The sequence below is a fragment of the Staurois parvus genome, unplaced genomic scaffold (genome assembly GCF_062004578.1).
Source record: "Staurois parvus isolate SC_StPar_1 unplaced genomic scaffold, SC_StPar_1.0 ptg000061l, whole genome shotgun sequence".
NCBI classification, from domain to species: Eukaryota; Metazoa; Chordata; class Amphibia; order Anura; family Ranidae; genus Staurois; species Staurois parvus.
Genome location: NW_028317857.1, coordinates 5,519,028 through 5,538,472, shown reverse-complemented (window position 1 = coordinate 5,538,472; position 19,445 = coordinate 5,519,028). Strand labels below are relative to the sequence as shown.

At 42.0% G+C, this 19,445-nt stretch overlaps 1 protein-coding gene across 10 annotated transcripts in view; it reads left to right on the top strand.

Moving 5' to 3' along the window:
- PARD3 (par-3 family cell polarity regulator) overlaps positions 1-19,445 on the top strand; it is an 814,686-nt gene that overhangs the window by 457,683 nt on the left and 337,558 nt on the right. For all 10 annotated transcript variants that reach the window (XM_089668705.1, XM_089668703.1, XM_089668701.1 and 7 more), the window contains one exon: positions 3,887-4,076. In XM_089668705.1, the coding sequence (XP_089524831.1) occupies positions 3,887-4,076 (190 nt within the window). The remainder of the gene's footprint in view (positions 1-3,886; positions 4,077-19,445) is intronic.

Genomic DNA, 19,445 nt, shown 5'->3' with positions numbered 1-19,445 from the left:
TTTTTTTTTTTAAGCTCCTAAAACGCTGGAAAAAACACTGGATAAAAATTGGTGGTAATTGTGTTTTTTAGTAGCGTTCAGGAGCGTTAGCTCTTTATTGGTGTTTTTACAGTACATGTGGGGAAAAAAAAGCTAGAAAAAAAGCTGTTAGAGTTTTAGTAGTGTTTTAGGGGAGTTCCGCGTGGGAAAAAACTCTCCCAAAAACCTTTTTTTTTTTTTTTTTTTTTTTTTTTTTTGCTCCTAAATGCTGCAGCTTGAAAAATGCTATTAACCTAAAATAGTGTGCATGGACACATAGGATGACACTATTTAGCTTCTAGGTGCAGAAAAATAAATGCTGATAACTGCTTCTAGGAGCTTAAAAAAACACGTGTGTTTGTGGAAACTTAGAGTCGGCGGTTAGGAGGTATCATGTTGTCTCCTTGCCGCCTTTCAAACACCTCTGAAACGCAATTCAAACGTGGATCACTCTTCATGAACTCACCAGTTTAGACTCAGGTTTAAACTTACCCCAAATTCTAGAGTAGAAGTGTACACCACAGGAACTGTTGCTAAAGCCTCTGCATCTGTAAGCAGGCCCACATCTATATACCAGCTGTTCCTGAATGGTAATGCATTTCTCTGCACATTTTGACTCCTTTAGCTTTAATTGGAAATAAAGTGAAGCACCAAGTTACATAGCAACAAGATTTGCTAAAATAAACTATTAATTTGGATCTAGTTGAACAGGAAAGATCAGAGTCTCCAGAGATTATCATAAACATAAAGTCTGGCAACGAACATGAAGAACAAAGTCCTGAACATAGGTCTGATGGTGCTAACAGTTTTGCCTTGGAATATTGTCATAAATGGGCATTTGTCATATCTCTTATGTGGATGCTCCAAGGACTATGATGGAATGAATGAATTTAAAGGTGAAAATTGGAACGTCATGTAACGTATTGCTTTGTTCTGTAACAGTGAACTGTAAGACGACTGATCCGTATATGTGGGTTTTAATTTAATTTACACCGACTGCACAGAAGCCTCATGAGGTGGCATGCACTAGGGTTTTCTGTGGTTTATATTTCTTGTCACCGACATATATAAATTCACTATTCTGTTGGGCAAACCTCCGAACAATTAGCACATTTAAATTGTGGAGTATATATGAACAGTGCTCCAAGCTATCCCATTGAATTGGAGACATCCCCGTAGCATTCGAAACCTGCTATCCCGAGAAAGTTAGAACCTTAGAAGATCCTTTGAATGTATACCTCTGCACAGCATCTGGATAGATCACGTGGATTTAAATGGTATCCAGAATCGAAGTTCAAAAATTATAATTACATTTAAAATTTACTGTCTTAGAAACTCCTATGCTGTTCTAAGTAGCAACTCAAGTTCAGTAATCCATGGAGCAGCCAATACACTATTTTAGTACTGCAGGACTAAATGTCCAGCAAGTATAGCAACATAAAAATCCAGGTAATACAAGCTGCTAAAAATCTCAGAGCAATGTTATAATAACAATTTGGCCTTATACAGATAAAACTATAATGTAACAGTAATGCAGGCCATAGACAGGTCGAACATCGGCTGATTTTTCGAATGATAAACGAAAAATCGGTCGTTCGTTCGGCCGACATTACCACCAATGATTAAAAAAATCGTCCGACTAAATCATAAAGTTCACCCCGTAACTTCTGTACCTTGCAGGTCACAGCTCATGCTCAGATTTTTTATCGTTAAAATGATCGTCCGATTTGGCCATCATTGCTAGGAAAATCGGCCGATCGGCCAAATCGGCCGCAAATTTCCCAACATAACCAATAATCTGAAAGTGCAAAATACACAAAAAACGGCCGACGAACCAATCCACTAACGGTACGAAAATCGGAATGATTTTTCTTTTGGCTGAAAAATCGGATGATTAGCGACCCATCTATGACCTGCATTGGTATCCAATAAGTACTGCGTACTGATCGTAGGTTGTAATTAACGTTGTATTATAATCATGTGTGTGCTGAGCATTCACACTAACTTGAGGATGCCATTAAATGTACAGCTGAATGCCAAGACTCTTGACAGAGCAGGGCTTTGCCATTACCTGTGGGACCTGGGTTGCACACTAGGGCCTTATATATATGTTGAGAACTTGCATTTGTAGCTTCTGGCTTTGTTTCTGCTTTGTGGAAGTTATTGGCTTCAAATCCTTAATTGTACCTCCATGATATAGAGTAAATAAAATAGAAATTCATAGGGTGGTAGGGACCCCTGATAAAGGGCGATGATAGGTGTGCAGATCAAGAACACAAGAGCAGAGGTGTCACCACCAAAGGTATAAGAACCATGGGAGGGATTAACTCCTCCATATCTGTGGAAAAGTAAAATATAAGTTTGGCTTAATGTTATGCTTTAAGACTTTTGTAAACAGAGTTCCAGGGTGATTAATGGGATTATTGGTCTTTAAAGTACGGCAGTCCATAACTTATGCAATTTTCTTTCCTTCTACCACCCTTATCAACACAGTTAGTGATTGACTGACTCGACTTGTGTATAACTAGGGTACCCATATATGGATGGAAATTTGAATGGCCCGTACTGAACCGGACAAATTTTGATCCATGTATGGCTGGCTTAAAGCAGCCATATTGTATAGAGAACACTGACAGCAGTGCTCAGACATTCATAGGCAGCTTTGCATTCTGTGAATGAATACAAAGCTTCCTCTTATTGGCCAAGTTGGAGATTGTGATGTCATCAGTTCACCTCAGCCAATCAGAGTAATCTTGGTATTCATTCACAGAAAACAAAGCTGTCTATGAATGGCTGAGTGCCACTCAGACCACCTCTGTTTTGTTTTGGGTGTAAGACGGGACGTCTCTGTCTAACAGGTGGAACCCATCACTGTGTACTGTGTGTAATTGAAACTAAATACAGTTCGTAAAGCACAGTGCAGAAAGGAAATAGTTTGTTGGACCAGCTTGGTCCAAATGAACTATTTCAAGTAACAGGAAACTTGGAGATCAGCTTTTAAGCCGACTGGCTTCTCTTGCTATGCCTTCCCCTTATAATCTGATTACTGTTATGATAGAAATTACAGGAAGGTTTTATCAGGACAAATTCAGGCACATACCAAATTTCAGCGGCAGGTGGCAGAGCAGGTAAAATCTGTCATTGTTAGTTCTGGGAAAGGTGGGTTTCCGGGATGGTTGAATGCTTCTATTTACATTAGCAAGATTATGTCAATCACAAAGCCCACCTGCTGCAGACAGGTGTCTGCTTTTAGTAGAACTGAAAGTTTCACAAAATCGACATAACTGTTCTCATTGTTATTATTATACAGGACTTATATAGCGCCGACAGTTTGCTCAGTGCTTTACATTATGGAGGGAGGCAGTACAGTAACAATACAGTTCAATACAAGAGGGAATCGAGGGCCCTGCTCCTTGGAGCTTACAATCTAAGAGGGAGGGGATAGTGGTACAAGAGGTAATTAGCTGTGGGGGATGGAGTGGTAGGAGGAGTAGGGGATTCCAGTATTAGCTGTGGCCGGGGTAAGCTTCCCTGAAGAGATGAGTTTTCAGAGTGCGCCTAAAAGTGCGCAGAGTGGGCGATAGCCTGATAGTTGACCTCATCTATAATTGAAGATGCACCTTTTAGCCACAGCTGGACTAGGAAGACTTGTAAGCCATTTGTATTGCTCCCCTTTTTAATTCCCAGCTGGCATAATTTGTATGTGTCACATACAGTAGATAAATGCCTGCCATTTTTCTTGTTTAATAAACTCACGTCCAAGGGCTCCGAAGACATTGAACGGTACTTGGGGAGGGAGTGTTGAGCCGCTGCTAGAATTGCTTAGTCAAGCTTTCTGTCATGTAATGCTGTTTTCTGCTTTCTGCAGGTAAATATCAACTTTCCCCAACAGTGAACATGCCTCAGGATGACACTGTGATCATTGAAGATGACAGATCCCCAGCAATGCCTTCCCAGCTCTCTGACCACTCGTCTTCCAGCTCACACGATGATGTAGGATGTGCTACAGACTCTGCAGGAGCCTGGTCAAAAAATGTTACTAGTGAATCCACAGAGAGGTAAGACTGGATTGTATTTCTTTGTAAGGTCAGCACATTGTACTTTAAGTTAAGCCTCAAGCAAGTTCTGCTTAAACTCTGACTAATAGAGATAAAAAGAATTTTTAAAAGAGCTGCAGACAAACCACAAAATCTGTGTTTCTGTTTTGAACGCACTGTTTGCCAGAAAAGTACTAACTTGCCTTCAGTTCTTCAAAACCTGCTTTGGAAAGAGGAACCTTTTTATTTGCACTGTACTAGCCTGTGCAAACCACTTAATATGATCCAGTGATGGAAACCTGGTGAGATTGTAGGTTGTAAAACGGAGTCAGTGCTGGGATCCATATTTTGACTCTGTTACAAGTATTTCTAATGCTAAAAGGAGATTTGTGCATAATTTGGCCGTTAAGCAACAAACTAGACTCTGATTGCCCTGCTCTATGGAGCAGAAAAGGCCCATCATGCTCCTTAGCCCCTTTTAGTGTTGGTACAGTGTTCAAGTACGCCAGTCGTGAGAGAACTAGGAATGCTGTTGTCACTGGCTACCATCTGAAAGTGCTGTTTGCCGGCCTCTGCTGTGTCGAGCCTTTTAATCCTTTTAACCACCTCCTGCCCGCCATATAGTAATATGACGGACGCAAGGTGGTTCTCTCGTTCTGGGAGAACGTCATATGACGTCTTCCCATTCTAACCACGCATGCGCGGCTCCCTATGAGACATAGGGGAAAAATGGATTTTGAAAAGTGTTTATCTGATTCGTGCTTCGTTGGAATGCCTTGAACTCCTGGGAAAGTTTGCCTTCTCTTATACGAGGTGCTAAATTGTACAGCTCTGGTAGACAACCCGGCATTTCGCTCAGAAATGTTTTATAGCTCTGGGGTTCCCTGCTGTGCCTCTCAGAGAGGGAGGGGGGAAAGAATGAGGGGAGAAATGGAGATTCTTAACAAAATGGAGGCTGTGTCCTGCCTCTGGTGCGCACGTTCGCAACAGGAACTATATAGGAAAAGGACAGCAGTGGCTTCTGTTGACTTTTAGAGGGACAGACAATTATTATTGCTTTATCTATTCGATCCCTAAGGTACAGAAAGTTTTTAGAAAAAGAATTCAGACTTTAATTTAGACTTTCAGACATCACTTTCTGCATGCTTGTTCCAGGTCAATGAATTATGAGTTAGTAAAGCCAGGTTCAGAGCGACAACCCTTGACCTTCAAAAATATTAGGATTGACAGCTCATATTTTGATCTTCACAGGTCCTCAGAAATGTAAAATATTTAAGTTCTCTCTGATACCCACATTTGTTCATTTAATTTGTAGTATCAAATGAATTCATTCAGTTTGATAAAACAGCCAAAATTGATACCTATTAATAGATATGGGATAGAGCCAATTGTTTTGTTCATTTGCCATACTATCTGGCAGGTTTGCATGGTTCTCATCACACAGTAAAACCCAGAGTTGATAGTCACCTGGAATTTGATAATTATTAAACAGTCTGAAGACTACAGCCTCCTGGTGTAATTGGGGAATTGTGCATTAATTTGCAAGCCTTGTAATTATGTACATCAATAAGCAAAATAAAGCTCTCAGTGGAGCCACCTCCTAAGGCTGTAGTGATAATTAGCACAAGCAGTGAGAATTATTATATGCCGCTTCTGCAGTTGGTCCTTCTCTTGAGCATGCTTTTAGAGCATCAGCGAGATTGCCGGGGAAAGAGTGAAGCAGAGCACCTTCCCTGTACAGCTCGTCTCAGCTATTCTGAAACACTGTTGTGGAAGGGAGCTAGTCATTACAGCTGCCACATATTTACTTGCTTTGACATAGCTTGATAGTTCTAGGATGGTAGAATAACAATCCCTTATTTCTTGGGAATTTAGTTCCAGTGCTCTTTTTTTTTTTTTTTTTTTTTTCTCTTTTCCTTTGTGCTGCTCAATGTTTGGAGCCATGCCAGTTACAGTTTAGGTGAGAGATTATGTGCATGGGCAAATGTAGCATACTTCCAAATGTGTTTGAGACACTTCTGAGGTCATCATAGGTGCATTTGGCTTGTAGTTGATGACCTCCTAAACTGCTTCAACATACCTATTAACTTGTATGGAGAAAGGGGCAGATGCAGTGCGAACAATAGTCCACATAGACAGGTCCTACCTACATTGCTGTTAAAGAAAACCTACATTGAGGATATATATGAGTTGCCATTCCTGGCCTTTTCTAGAAATATTATTGCCTGGCTCTCATGCTACATTGAATGGTTTTAGTAAGTTCGAAGACACTGACTATGAACAAGTATCTGGGAGTAGGAGTTCTGATTTCCATCTGATGTCTATGGTTTGCATATTTGTTTCATATCTGTGTCACAAAATGTTGAAACCAGAGGTAGCCAGGCAATGTTCTCTTTAATAAAAACTGGTCAGGATTTCTAAAAATCAGGGAAATGGGAATTGGGAAACGCTGGGCGATCCATGTGAGTGTCTGAAAGTGGAGGTGCCACCAGAATATCTGGAAAGGTGTTACCTAATCAATATGGAAAAACAAAAAGAGAGGAAGAAAAAAGGCTGCACACCTAAAAGGCTAACCTCAAAGGAATTTTATTATGCACCATAAACAGTTACAGGCCATCACAGGCATGACAATCCTGCATAACAGAGGACTCTACCCCCCCCCCCCCCCCGAGATATCAAGAGGAAACCCTCAAGGATGGACCAGGATAGAATTGGTCCACTGGGACTGACCTGACCCCAACACCCAACCCCAGACACAACCACCCCACTAGCCCTATCAACCCCCCAATACCCCCACAGGGACCCACAAGAAACCCTTCCCCTAGATAGAGGACCCTCCTGTCCCACCACCCCCCTCACAAAGGAGAGAGGAGCTGTGAGAGATTACTGCCCACTGACACCCCCAACCCCCCCAACACCCACTAGATGGAAGTCAGACTAATACACACACCGGAGGCTAAACGACAGACATAAATGCATAAACATAGCATTAGTATATATAGCAATGGCCATGGGTACTGGCCAAAGAGGATAACAAGGTATAAAGTCACTGTACAGGGCAAAAGCCTCAAAGTCCATGCATGACGTGGTATAAATGACCTCTTGTGTGACCAGATCCAGATCAATGGAGGCAATTATGAAGGTAAGGCAATGAAAGGTTATTCATGCAAAAGCTGTGATAAGGTGGATGACAGTAGTGCAGCCTACTGAAATCGATCAGCTAATAACCAAAGAAGGTACATAAGGTGCATAAGAGATCTCAGCAGGAATGCGGGAACGCATTGCACTAAATGTGCAAGGTGTGCTGGGGGGGATCTAATGTTGCTTTAATGGGATCAATTTTTGTGGGGGGTCTATTGTTGCTGGTGGGGGATCTATTGTTGCTGACTGATGCAGGGTCTATTGATACTGGCTGCGGGGAGATCTGTTGTTGTTGCCAGTGTTCTATTGTTGTTGGAGTATTTTGTTGCTGTGGGTGGGGGGGTCTATTTTTGCTGGCTGCAGGAGATCCATTTTACTGCTTCTCTTGAGATCATTAAATTCCAAACAAATTACTTAGTACGACAAAAAGATACTTGGTTCTGTATTCTTTAGAAGGACTGTACTTGGAGGTGGTTAGGGGTGTGGAACCAAGGAACAGTGCTCGGAGGTCGGTAGGGGTGACTTGAAAAGGGAGAGTTTCTGTGTGTGTGTGTGTGTATGTATGTATATATATATATATATATATATATATATATATATATATATATATATATATATATATATATATATATATATATACAGTTGCAAGAAAAAGTATGTGAACCCCTTGGGATTACGTGGAGTTTTGCATGAATTGGGCATAAAATGTGCTCTGAACTTCATCTAAGTCACAACAATAGAAGAACACAGTCTGCTGAACATAATACTACACAAACATTAGATGTTGACATGGTTTAATTGCACATAACATGTAAACATTCACAGTGCAGGGAGGAAAAAGTATGTGAACCTTTGGACTTAATAACTGGTTGACCCTCCTTTGGCAGCAATAACCTCAACCAAACATTTCCTGTAGTTGCAGAACACCTGCACAACGATCTGGAGTAATTTTGGACCACTCCTCTTCACAAAACTGTTTCAGTGTAGCAATATTCTTGGGATGTCTGGTGTGAATCGCTCTCTTAAGGTCATGCCACAGCATTTCAATCGGGTTGAGCTCAGGACTCTGACTGGGCCACTCCAGAAGGCGTATTCTGTGCTGTGGCAGCCATTGTTTTGTTGAATTACTTGTATGCTTTGGGTCATTGTCCTTTTGCATCACCCATCCTCTGCGGAGCTTCAGTTGGTGGACAGATGGTCGTACGTTTTCCTGCAAAATGTCTTGATAAACTCTGGAATTCATTTTCCCATCAATGACAACAATCCGTCCAGGCCCTGAGGCAGCAAAGCAGCCCCAAACCATGATGCTCCCTCCGCCATGTTTTACAGTGGGGATGAGGTTTTGATGTTGGTGTGCTGTGCCTTTTTTTCTCCATACATAGTGTTGTGTGTTCTTCCCAAACAACTCAATCTTGGTTTCATCTGTCCACAGTATATTTTGCCAGTAGTGCTGTGGAACATCCAGGTGCTCTTTTGCAAACTTCAAACGTGCTGCAATATTCTTTTTGGACAGCAATGGCTTCCTCCGTGGTGTCCTCCCATGTACTCCATTCTTGTTTAATGTTTTCCTTATTGTAGATGTGTCAACAGAAATGTTAGCATGTGCCAGAGATTTCTGTAGGTCTTTAGCTGACACTCTGGGATTCTTCTTTACCTCATGCAGCATTCTGCGCTGTGCTCTTGCAGTCATTTTTACAGGACGACCACGCCTAGGGAGAGTAGCAACAGTGCTAAACTTTCTCCATTTGTAGACAGTCTTTCTTACTGTGGACACATGAACATCAACGCTTTTGGAGATACTTTTGTAACCCTTTCCAGCTTCATGCAAGTCAAAAATTCTTGATCGTAGGTCTTCTAAGAGCTCTTTTCTGCGAGGCATGGTTCACATCAGACAGTGCTTCTTGAAACCAGTAAACCCAAAACAGGTGTGTGTTTTTTAAGGGCAGGACAGCTGTCAGCAACACATCCAATATCATCACACTGATTGGAGTCAAGGTTGGCTCACTCCTGGCTCCAATTAGCTCTGGGAGAAGTCATTAAGCTAGGGCCGCACATACTTTTTCCCCCCTGCACTGTGAATGTTTACATGTTATGTGCAATTAAACCATGGCAACATCTAATGTTTGTGTAGTATTATGTTCAGCAGACTGTGTTCTTCTATTGTTGTGACTTAGATGACGTTCAGATCACATTTTATGCCCAATTTATGCAAAACTCCACGTAATCCCAAGGGGTTCACATACTTTTTCTTGCAACTGTATATATGCTGTTCAGATGAGTGGAATTATTGCTGATATCAAGTTTTCTGTGTAGCATTACCAGCTCACTGAATTTTTTTTTCTAACTTAGTTGCCTGGAATTGCCATTTAAGGACTTTTTACCTGTCGCTCTTGCTTAATAAATTATAAGTATATAAGAGTATTTAGCTAATGTCATTGGATTCTGATTAAAGGTCATGCTACTTATGCCATATTAATTAAGCCTTTCACCCATCAAGTCATAGTGAATCATCTTCTGGTACAGCCAGAGTTCTGACCATGTGACATTCTGGTTTCTGTATTCACAATCAAAGACCACTCATTATAAAGAAGCCATTAAAAACCAGATTCATTAGCAATAAAGCCATGCAGTTCAATTTCCTGCAGTCAGGGGGCCACGTAGACAGACGGGGGAGCGACGTGTTCTCTACAACCTCTTGCTTGGAGGTAGAAATTTGGAGCAGTCACAATGGACATACAAGGGTTATACAAACAGGCCTGGCAGCTGTTCTGAATCACACAGGGAAATGTATGCCGTCCAGCATGACATTATCTCCCTAATCCTTCATGAAAATATTATGAAAACAAAGTGTGCAATAAGAAGGGATTAATATAAGGAATGTTAATAATATGCAGGGTCGCCGGGTGGCAAAGCTCTTCCAAAATCAGTCCTGGGGAGTAGATTTGAGCCTGTAAAAACCTGATGAATATTTTAATAATTGGACGGAAGAGAGATGAATGTGCTGGTGGGATGCAGCTTAAGGACAATGCTCAGTAATAGATGGGGAAAGGTGACTTTCAGGACATTTGGAGATGTTTATTCTACAAAGTGCTTCCGGAGTGGTGCTTTAAATAAGCATATTGTGTCTGTAGCTAAATTCAATTTTTGCTGCCCTTTTAAAGCGAAGTTAAGCGGTTTCACATTTTCTACCCTGGATTTATTTGCATTACATTATTTGAAAGACTTAAAGTTAAACTGCGCTCATGGGATAATTTAAAAATTTGAATTAAAAGCAGCTAGTACACTATGCAGTATGCAACATATGCACTATTAATATAAATTATATTCACATATAGAAACTTACACCATATCTACATGTGAAATTAAATCTGTCAACAAAAATATAAGAATAACATTCAAAAGAAAGGTCCAGACTTTGTGCAGTAATGAGTGAAATGATACTCTAAAGCAGTGTTTTTCAACCTTTTTTGTGCAAAGGCACACTTTTTTCATGAAAAAAATCACGAGGCACACCACCATTAGAAAATGTTAAAAAAAATTACCTCTGTGCCTATATTGACTATATATAAAGTAATTCTCTTGAATAGTAATCAAACACAAAGAAATTATTTTATAATTATTTCATCCCCCCATATAGTATTTCATCCCTCATACAGTAATTCATCCCTCATATAGTAATTCATCCCCCATATAGTATTTCATCCCTCATATAGTATTTCATCCCCCCATATAGTATTTCATCCCTCATATAGTAATTCATCCCCCCATATAGTATTTCATCCCCCCATATAGTATTTCATCCCCCCATATAGTATTTCATCCCTCATATAGTAATTCATCCCTGATATAGTAATTCATCCCCCATATAGTATTTCATCCCCCCATATAGTATTTCATCCCTCATAAAGTAATTCATCCCTCATATAGTATTTCATCCCCCACAGTACTATTCCCCCCCCCCCCTTCTAGTAAGCCAAGTCCCCCGTGTCAATTCACTTACCTTTTGCGTTCCTCTCGCTGTCTTCCCGCGCCGTTCGGGTCTTCAGGGCGGACTGTGAGAGGAGCCTAGCTCCCCTCCCCTCACGTTCGGCACGCTGCCCCGCCTACACACATCCTGACAGCCACATCCGCAAGCCGGATTAAAAGGTCCGCGCGGACTTTTGGGGCTGCCAACCGAGAGGAGGCAGGGGAGCGGCCGACCGAGAGGAGGGAGGGGAGCAGGCGCCCGGCACACAGAAGAGCCGCATTAGACTGGGTAAAGAGCCGCATGTGGCTCGCGAGCCGCGGCTTGCCGACCACTGAATCATTAGATTCTAATGATTGGTCTATTTGTGAGCCGAAGCCACATGTTACAGATGAAATTGGAATTTTTCCCACGGCACACCAGACAATATCTCACGGCACACTAGTGTGCCGCGGCACAGTGGTTGAAAAACGCTGCTCTAAAGACCCACTTGAAATAGGTGTGACTGTGCGATTGTCCCACACCTGATGGGTGTTGTCTACCTCCCTCCCCAAATAGATACATCAGAACGATTACCAGAGGCATATTACTATATTCCAGAGAAAACATACAACGCTTTAAACAAAAATAGCCAGTGTTATGCCCATTTCTCGCTGAGAGCATTAGCGGGAATATTGCTTTAAGCCTTCATTACCATTCGTCACTTTATAAACATATACATGTGAGAAAAAGAAAAAGAGCTCCACATAGTGTAAACTGTATGAATCCTTTAAAAAAACGGTAATCGAGGTATGAAAACAGCACTGTTACAGTCTTGAGTGACTCCAAGGTATCACAAGACTCTTTCGGGAACGTGGAGGCATCACAGCATATTGCTCCACCCTATGCATTTTGTCATAAGTTACGTCTTCCAGGGCATACATTATTTGTCCACTTGTGCTATCATGTAACCACTTGCCCTCCTGAGGATTTACCCCCCCTTCCTGACCAGGCCTTTTTTTGCTATTTGGCGCTGCACTACTTCAACTGGTGATTGCACGGTCATGCAATGCTGTACTGAAAGAAATTTATGTACTTTTTTTCACACAAATAGAGCTTTCTCTCGGTGGTACTTGATCACCTGCGCACTTTTTTATTTTTCACGCTATAAACAAATTAAAAACAAATAAAAAATATATAGAGTAAACTCAAAGTTAGTCATAAATGTAGGCCAAAATGTATTCTGCTACATGTTTTTGGGAAAAAAAATCCCAGTAAGTGTATATTGATTGCTTTGTGTGAAAGTTATAGCGTCTACAAACTATGATATAGATACTGCAATTTACGACATTTTTTGCTATACAGCGCTGCACTAGTTTAACTGACAATTGCGCGGTCATGCAAAGCTGTACCCAAACAAAATTTATGTCCTTTCTTTCACACATATAGAGCTTTCTTTCGGTGGTTATTGATAACCTGTGCGCTTTTTATTTTTTGTGCTATAAACAAAAAAGTCCGAACATTTTGAAAAAAAAAATATTTTTTACTTTCGGCTATACAAAATATATAGTAAACACAAAGTTGGTCATAAATTTAGGCCAAAATGTATTCTCCTATATGTCTTTGGTAAAAAAAAAAATCCCAATAAGTGCATATTGATTGCTTTGTGTGAAAGTTACAGCGTCTACAAACTATGGTATAGATACTGCAATTTACGCCATTTTTTTGCTATACAGTGCTGCACTAGTTTAACAAGTGCACAGTCATGCAATTCTGTACATAAATGAAATTTATGTCCTTTTTTTCACACAAATAGAGCTTTCTTTTGGTGGTATTTGATCACCTGTGCGCTTTTTATTTTTCACGCTATAAACAAAGACCAACAATTAAAAAATAATTATATTTTTTACTTTTGGCCATAAAAAAAATATATAGTAAACGCAAAGTTAGTCAAAAATTTAGGCCAAAATGTATTCTGCTACATGTTTTTGGTAAAAAATTCCAATAAGTGTGAAAGTTGTAGCATCTACAAACTATGGTATATAGATAATGGAATTTGCACAGCTTTTACTTTCTGACTGCTTGTCACATTTCTTGAAGTGCTAAAAATACCAGGACAGCACAAACACCACCAAATGACCCCTTTTCGGAAACTAGACACCCTAAGCTATCTGCTGAAAGGCATACTGAGTCCATGGAAATTTTTTTTTTTTTCCCACACATTTTTGGAAAATTACAAAAACATTTTTTTTTTTTTTACACAAAGTTGTCACTTAAATGCTATATTGCACACACGAGCCATGGGTATATGTGGAATTGCACCCCAAAATACATTCTGCTATTTCTACCGAGTATGGGGATACCACATGTGTGAGACTTTTTGGGAGTCTAGCCACATACAGGAGCCTGAAATCAGATCTATTTTTTTCTCACAAGGTTTTGAAATATAAAAAAAGAAAAGAAAAAATGTTTGTTTTCTTTCTTCATTTTTCAAAAACTTGTGGCAACAAACGAGATCTGCAAAATACTCACCATGCTTCTTATCCAATTCCTTGGGATGTCTATTTTCCAAAAAGGAGTCATTTGGGGGGGGGTTTGGTGCTATCCTGGCATTTCAGGGCCTCCAAAACTGTGATAGGTAGTCAGGAAGAGTAATGAGCAAATAAAACCCTTTAAAAGCCTGAAGGTGCTTATTGGATCATGGGTTCCTCCTATACTTGGCTAGACTGCCAAATATCTCTTACATGTGGTACCCCCTTACTTGGGAGAAGTAGCAGAATGTATTTTGGGGAGTAATTCCATATATACCCACGGCATGTGTGAGCAATAAATAATTTAAGTAACAATTTTGTGCAAAAAAAAAAAAATATATTTTTTTTAATGGTCATTTTTCCAAAAACTTGTGGTAAAAAAAATTAATTCTTCTATTCAACATGCCTCTCAGCAAATAGTTTGGGGTGTCTACTTTCCAAAAAGGAAATGCCTGTCATGCAGCCGGTTAACTGCATCTGGGTTGGGGGTTTGGGCCACAGCACTTTCTGGATACAAAAAGGCCATGATGATATCTTCTTGGAATTTTAGGAAGGATCCACTTCATTCAGTTGCTTTGTAAAGCACAAAAGCATTATATAGAGCCAATTGAAGTCTATAAACATACACTTTTTTTGTACCAGCATCTGGCTTTTCAGGAAACTATGTACGGCTTCATCATCTGGTCATTGAAATCCACCCCTCCCATGTTGAGGTTATAGCCGTGGACACAGAGGGGCTTCTCAATAACACCAGCTGCCGTGGCAATATGGATCGTCGTGTCTGCGTGAATAGAAGACAGGAGCAAAACATCCCGTTTGCCCTTCCACTTCACTGCGAGCAATTCCTCATTTCTCAAGCAGGCTTTTGGGGGATGCCCCGGTGATTAGGTCTCACGGTGCCACATGTGCCAATTCCGAGATTATACAAATGTCTAAATAGTGGCATAAAAATTATCCACTTTTAAGTGGTACCCTATATTGAAAAAGGATGACACCAAGTCCCAAACTATCTTGCTACTGGTTCCCATGTAGTCTGGGCATCCGGGGGGCTCCACATGACTATCTTTTTCTCTCGTAAATCTGAAACATATGCATAGCCTATTGCCCTCTCGCAGGTCTTATACATTGTAACACCATATCTGGCATGCATGCTATGGAGAAATTGTTTGAATGCAAGGGATGAGGGACTCATCAATTTAGAGGTTTTGCTGGGGAGTTTAGACAATCTCCGCGGCCTTCGACACAGTCGACCACCCCCTCCTCTTTACCAAACTGCATTCCTTTGGCATCAGGGACGCTGCTCTCTCCTGGTTCTCCTCCTACCTATCCCGATGCTCCTTCAGCGTCACCTATAACGCTGCCACCTCCCCCTCTGTCCCCCTCTCTGTTGGAGTCCCCCAAGGCTCTGTCCTCGGACCCCTCCTCTTCTCCATCTACACCTCCTCCCTTGGCAAACTGATACACTCCCACGGCTTCAAGAATCACCTCTATGCCGATGACACACAAATTTACCTCTCAACCCCTCACCTCACCCCTTCTCTCTCTGCCCGCATCGCCCACCTCCTGAACGACATATCAGACTGGATGTCGCTCCATTTCCTCAAGTTAAACCTGTCCAAAACCGAGATCCTGGTTTTCCCCCCAGCCCACGCTCCCCCATCCTCTCCATCACGACTAGCAACGCCACCATCAATCCCACCCCACACGCCAAAGTCCTGGGTGTCCCCTGGACTCAAACCTTTCCTTCCAACATCATGTCCAATCACTATCAAAATCATGCAGGCTCCACCTCCGCAACATCTCCAAGATACGTACATGCCTCACCCCAGACACTACTAAACAACTTGTACACTCCCTCATCATCTCACGCCTAGACTACTGCAACTCCCTTCTCGCTGGCCTACCCAAACAAATGCAATCCCCACTCCAGTCTATCCTGAACTCAGCGGCTAGACTCATCCACATCACCAACCGCTCCACGTCTGCCACCCCCTCTGCCAATCTCTTCACTGGCCCCCGATTGCCCAGCACATCAAATTCAAATGACTAACTCTGACCTACAAAGCCATTCACAACGCCGCCCCAAACTACCTAACTGATCTGGTACCCAAATACCACCCTACCCGTGCCCTTCGCTCATCACAGGACCTCCTACTCTCTAGCTCCCTGGTCTCCTCCTCCCACGCCCGACTCCAGGACTTCTCCAGGACTTCCCCCATCCTCTGGAACTCCCTACCCCAATCCATCAGACTGTCACCTACCCTCCTCACCTTCAGGCGCACCCTGAAAACCCATCTCTTCAGGGAAGCCTACCCCACCCTCACCTAACAACCGATCTCCACTCCTCCCACCACTCCATCCCCCACAGCCACTTCCTCCTGTACCACTATCCCCTCCCTCCTAGATTGTAAGCTCGAAAGAGCAGGGCCCTTGTGTATTGTATTGTTACTGTATTGTCCCCCTCGCTATTGTACAGCGCTGAGCAAACCCTTTGGCTCTATATAAATACTGTATAATAATTTGCAAGGGGCCGAATTTTGTGGAGCCGGTCAAATTCAGGGTCATCCCAAGGACGACAGAGTGTGTTGTCATTCAAATGCATAAAACACATTATATTCTCATATTTATGCCTGGCCAAGGCAGCAGAGAACATGGGCATATGATGAATCAGGTCTGTGGAACAATACAACCACAATTAATTTTTGTTAGTAATGCCCATTGTGACGATCGCGCGTCAGACCCCTAACCTTCTCGCCAAACTCGTGACCGAAGGACTAGCCAATCTGAAGCTGTGATGTCACGTGTGTAACAATACCACACCCAGCTGCAGCCAGCTAATGGACCATAAATCGATGTACTGGCAGCCTGGGAGCGATTGTTACTGGGTCAGGTTAATTACGCAATTAACCCTTCACACTGCCACCACCTCCTTTTTGTACAAAGAAAGAGGAAACTCGGCGATATCAGCTATAACACTATGATGGTTGAGATAATCGTCTGTATAGCACGGTCACCGCAGACAGGTTATACAGAGGGTTAAACAAACACAGTAGCGCTCTTTTAGAAGCAGGAATTCGTAAATTGCATTAAGGAGCTTTAGAAACAGTTCAACACTTTCAGAAAGAAAGATTTATTACTAAAAGGTCAAAAGGGTGCAATAAAAATATTTAGAGAAAAAAGATGTAACCAATATATAAATATACAGAGAACAACAGCACAGCAAAGAGGTAACAGAAAGGAGATTAAAGGGTTAAAGTACTTGCCAATCAGCCTTGGGTTAAGCAGATCAAGTTTCAGAGCGAAAGGGCACGTCTCCCAAGTTGGTTCTGATGTTAAAAGGGAGAATTCTTCAACTTCCTTCTCTTAGGCCTGACAGCCCATTTTGAGTCCCCCAGCAGGGGGTTTCTCTAAAGCCAAGGACCAATGCTTCATTTAGGGAGGGAAGGTCTTGGCGGAGACCTAAACTAGAGCCAAAATCTCTCATAGTTCATATTTTGGCTCATAACTTTTCCTATGCACAAGTGACATTCCACCCGCGGGTAGATTACTATGCAGACGCATCTGAGTAACGGTTAGATATGAAATACATATTTGAAGGGTTCCAGAGATGTAATTTTCAGCTTTCATAGGTATTCCAGTCAGGGAGTGTGACGTATCAAACTGTTTGTCTTCTCGTGGGCAATCTGAAGATAGGCCTGGTTTTTATGGAAGTTTCTCATATTCCAAGATATGAGACATAGGGGAAAAATGGATTTTAAAAGTGTTATCTAGTCTCTACTCCTCTGGAATGTGTTTGAACTCAGGGGAAGGCTTGGGTGATCTTTTCACAATGTGCTAGATTGCACAGGTTCTTTGGACAGCAAAGTGGGAGTTTTATAGCTCGGGGCTTCCTGCTGTGCTCTGGCCTCCTGTGACACTGCCAACACACAGGCCATATGTCACTGTGGCTGAACAGAGAGGAAGAATGAGAATGAGGGGGATATGTTTGTACAAGATGGAGGATCATTTGCCAACATGGAGATTGGAGCCAAAATGGTTGAACCACGTCCATCTCTGTGTGCATGATTGCTACACCCATGTTGAGAGTCGGGCCCAAAAAAACATTAAATTTGGAAACCGTAATGGGTTTCCATGTGAATGGTCTGGCAAGGTTTGAGTTTGGGTTGGTGGCGATAAACTATTGTGCATTAAAATTCCTTTGATCCACAATCAATGCATACATCTTCCGTGAAAAACCGCTCCAAAACAATCAAGGGGAGTATTTAAATATACTGTGTCTACCTGAATTCTGGGTTGGACAGTGAATGGGAGAAGTACAGGTGCTGCAGAATTTGTGAGCTGCCAATCGGGATTTGCAAGCACATCCGGAAGGATACTAGGGGCTCTACGGGCCTGTGTGCAAATTCTTGGTGGCTGCAGGACACTACTTGTGCTAGCCACCGCACCAGCTTGTACTGCATTTATGGGACTCGCCACGTCACCAAGAGATACTGTAGTGCTGGTATGTGAAAGACCAGGATGTACTAGGCCGCTGGTGCTCACCAGTTCACCAAAAGGTAGCGTGGCACTAGGACTTGCACTCTGCTGCATAGAGAGTCATCATGCAATTGTAACATCTCAGCAACCTGGGAAAGGGGTTGGGTACGCCTGACCTTAGCAGTGACCTCTTCTCCATCTTCTTTTTTTTTTTTTTTGTATAGAGAGTAGAGGGATTAGAACACCTGTCAGTTTTTAGTGCTGTCTATATCCCGATAAGGGAGATTCACTCTCTAGTTGCACTGTTTACTGTTCTATCAAATGGGAAAGTAAAACAAAATCCAAAATGTTGGGTTGACATCAGAACAATAATAGAGGGGACATCTTCCAATGAGGACACTATCTCTGCTGACCCTGGTGTGACACTGTGATTCCCTTACATTGGAGGCATTTCTTCTCACACAAATAGCAAAAAAAACAAGGGCTATAACCCTCCTTCACTCTGTCCCATAGTGAAAAAAAGGTTTGCCTTTAGTTACACTTTAAAAGTCCTGCCTAAGAGCATGTACCACAAGTGTCTGTTACTTTTATCAGCCTTAAAGGTGGCTTCTGTGCACCCCTGAACCTTGATTCAGTTCACTTAGAGCTCAACTTCTCAAACTTCTAGAATTAAATCTATTTCCTTTAGCTAGGTCTTCCATCCCCTCTTTTCCCTTTGTAATGTTGGCACTTGTTTTGCTAAAATGGGCAAGAAGGTGGTGGGTGAGGTTTAGTTTAGGAATGACGTTAGGGCTGCCCTTTGTAAGACTATGAAACAAGGGTCAGTAATGTACACAGAAGAGGCTTTTCTGGCAAATAAAGCTGGCGTTGGCTCTAAAATTAGCCATCAGCACTGTTAAAAGGTTAAGTTCACCTTTGGAGCATGTTGGAGGGTGTAACAAGTAACCTGATCTAGCAGTCCCCCTTGTACCCATTGTCACTTTTCAAAAATAACACTGCTGTGTAGGGCTCCACCCACACAACCATGTCATTCATTCACAGCAGTCTGTGAATGAATGAACTACAAGTCCTATATGTCACTACGGCAGATGGCTTGTAGTTATGAATGAACTGCTAGGGCGTTAATGACAGTTCATAGTCCATTCACAAGCCCTGCAGCTTTCAGACAGCCCATACAGAGGTATAGGATGAAAGCTGTAGGGCTTGTCTGCAGGAGCCTGTCGTTGCACCTGTGATCCACTGATCGCAGGTGGGTGTCCTGCATGCTCCTGTGGGAAAAAATAATAAATTCCCCTTTTT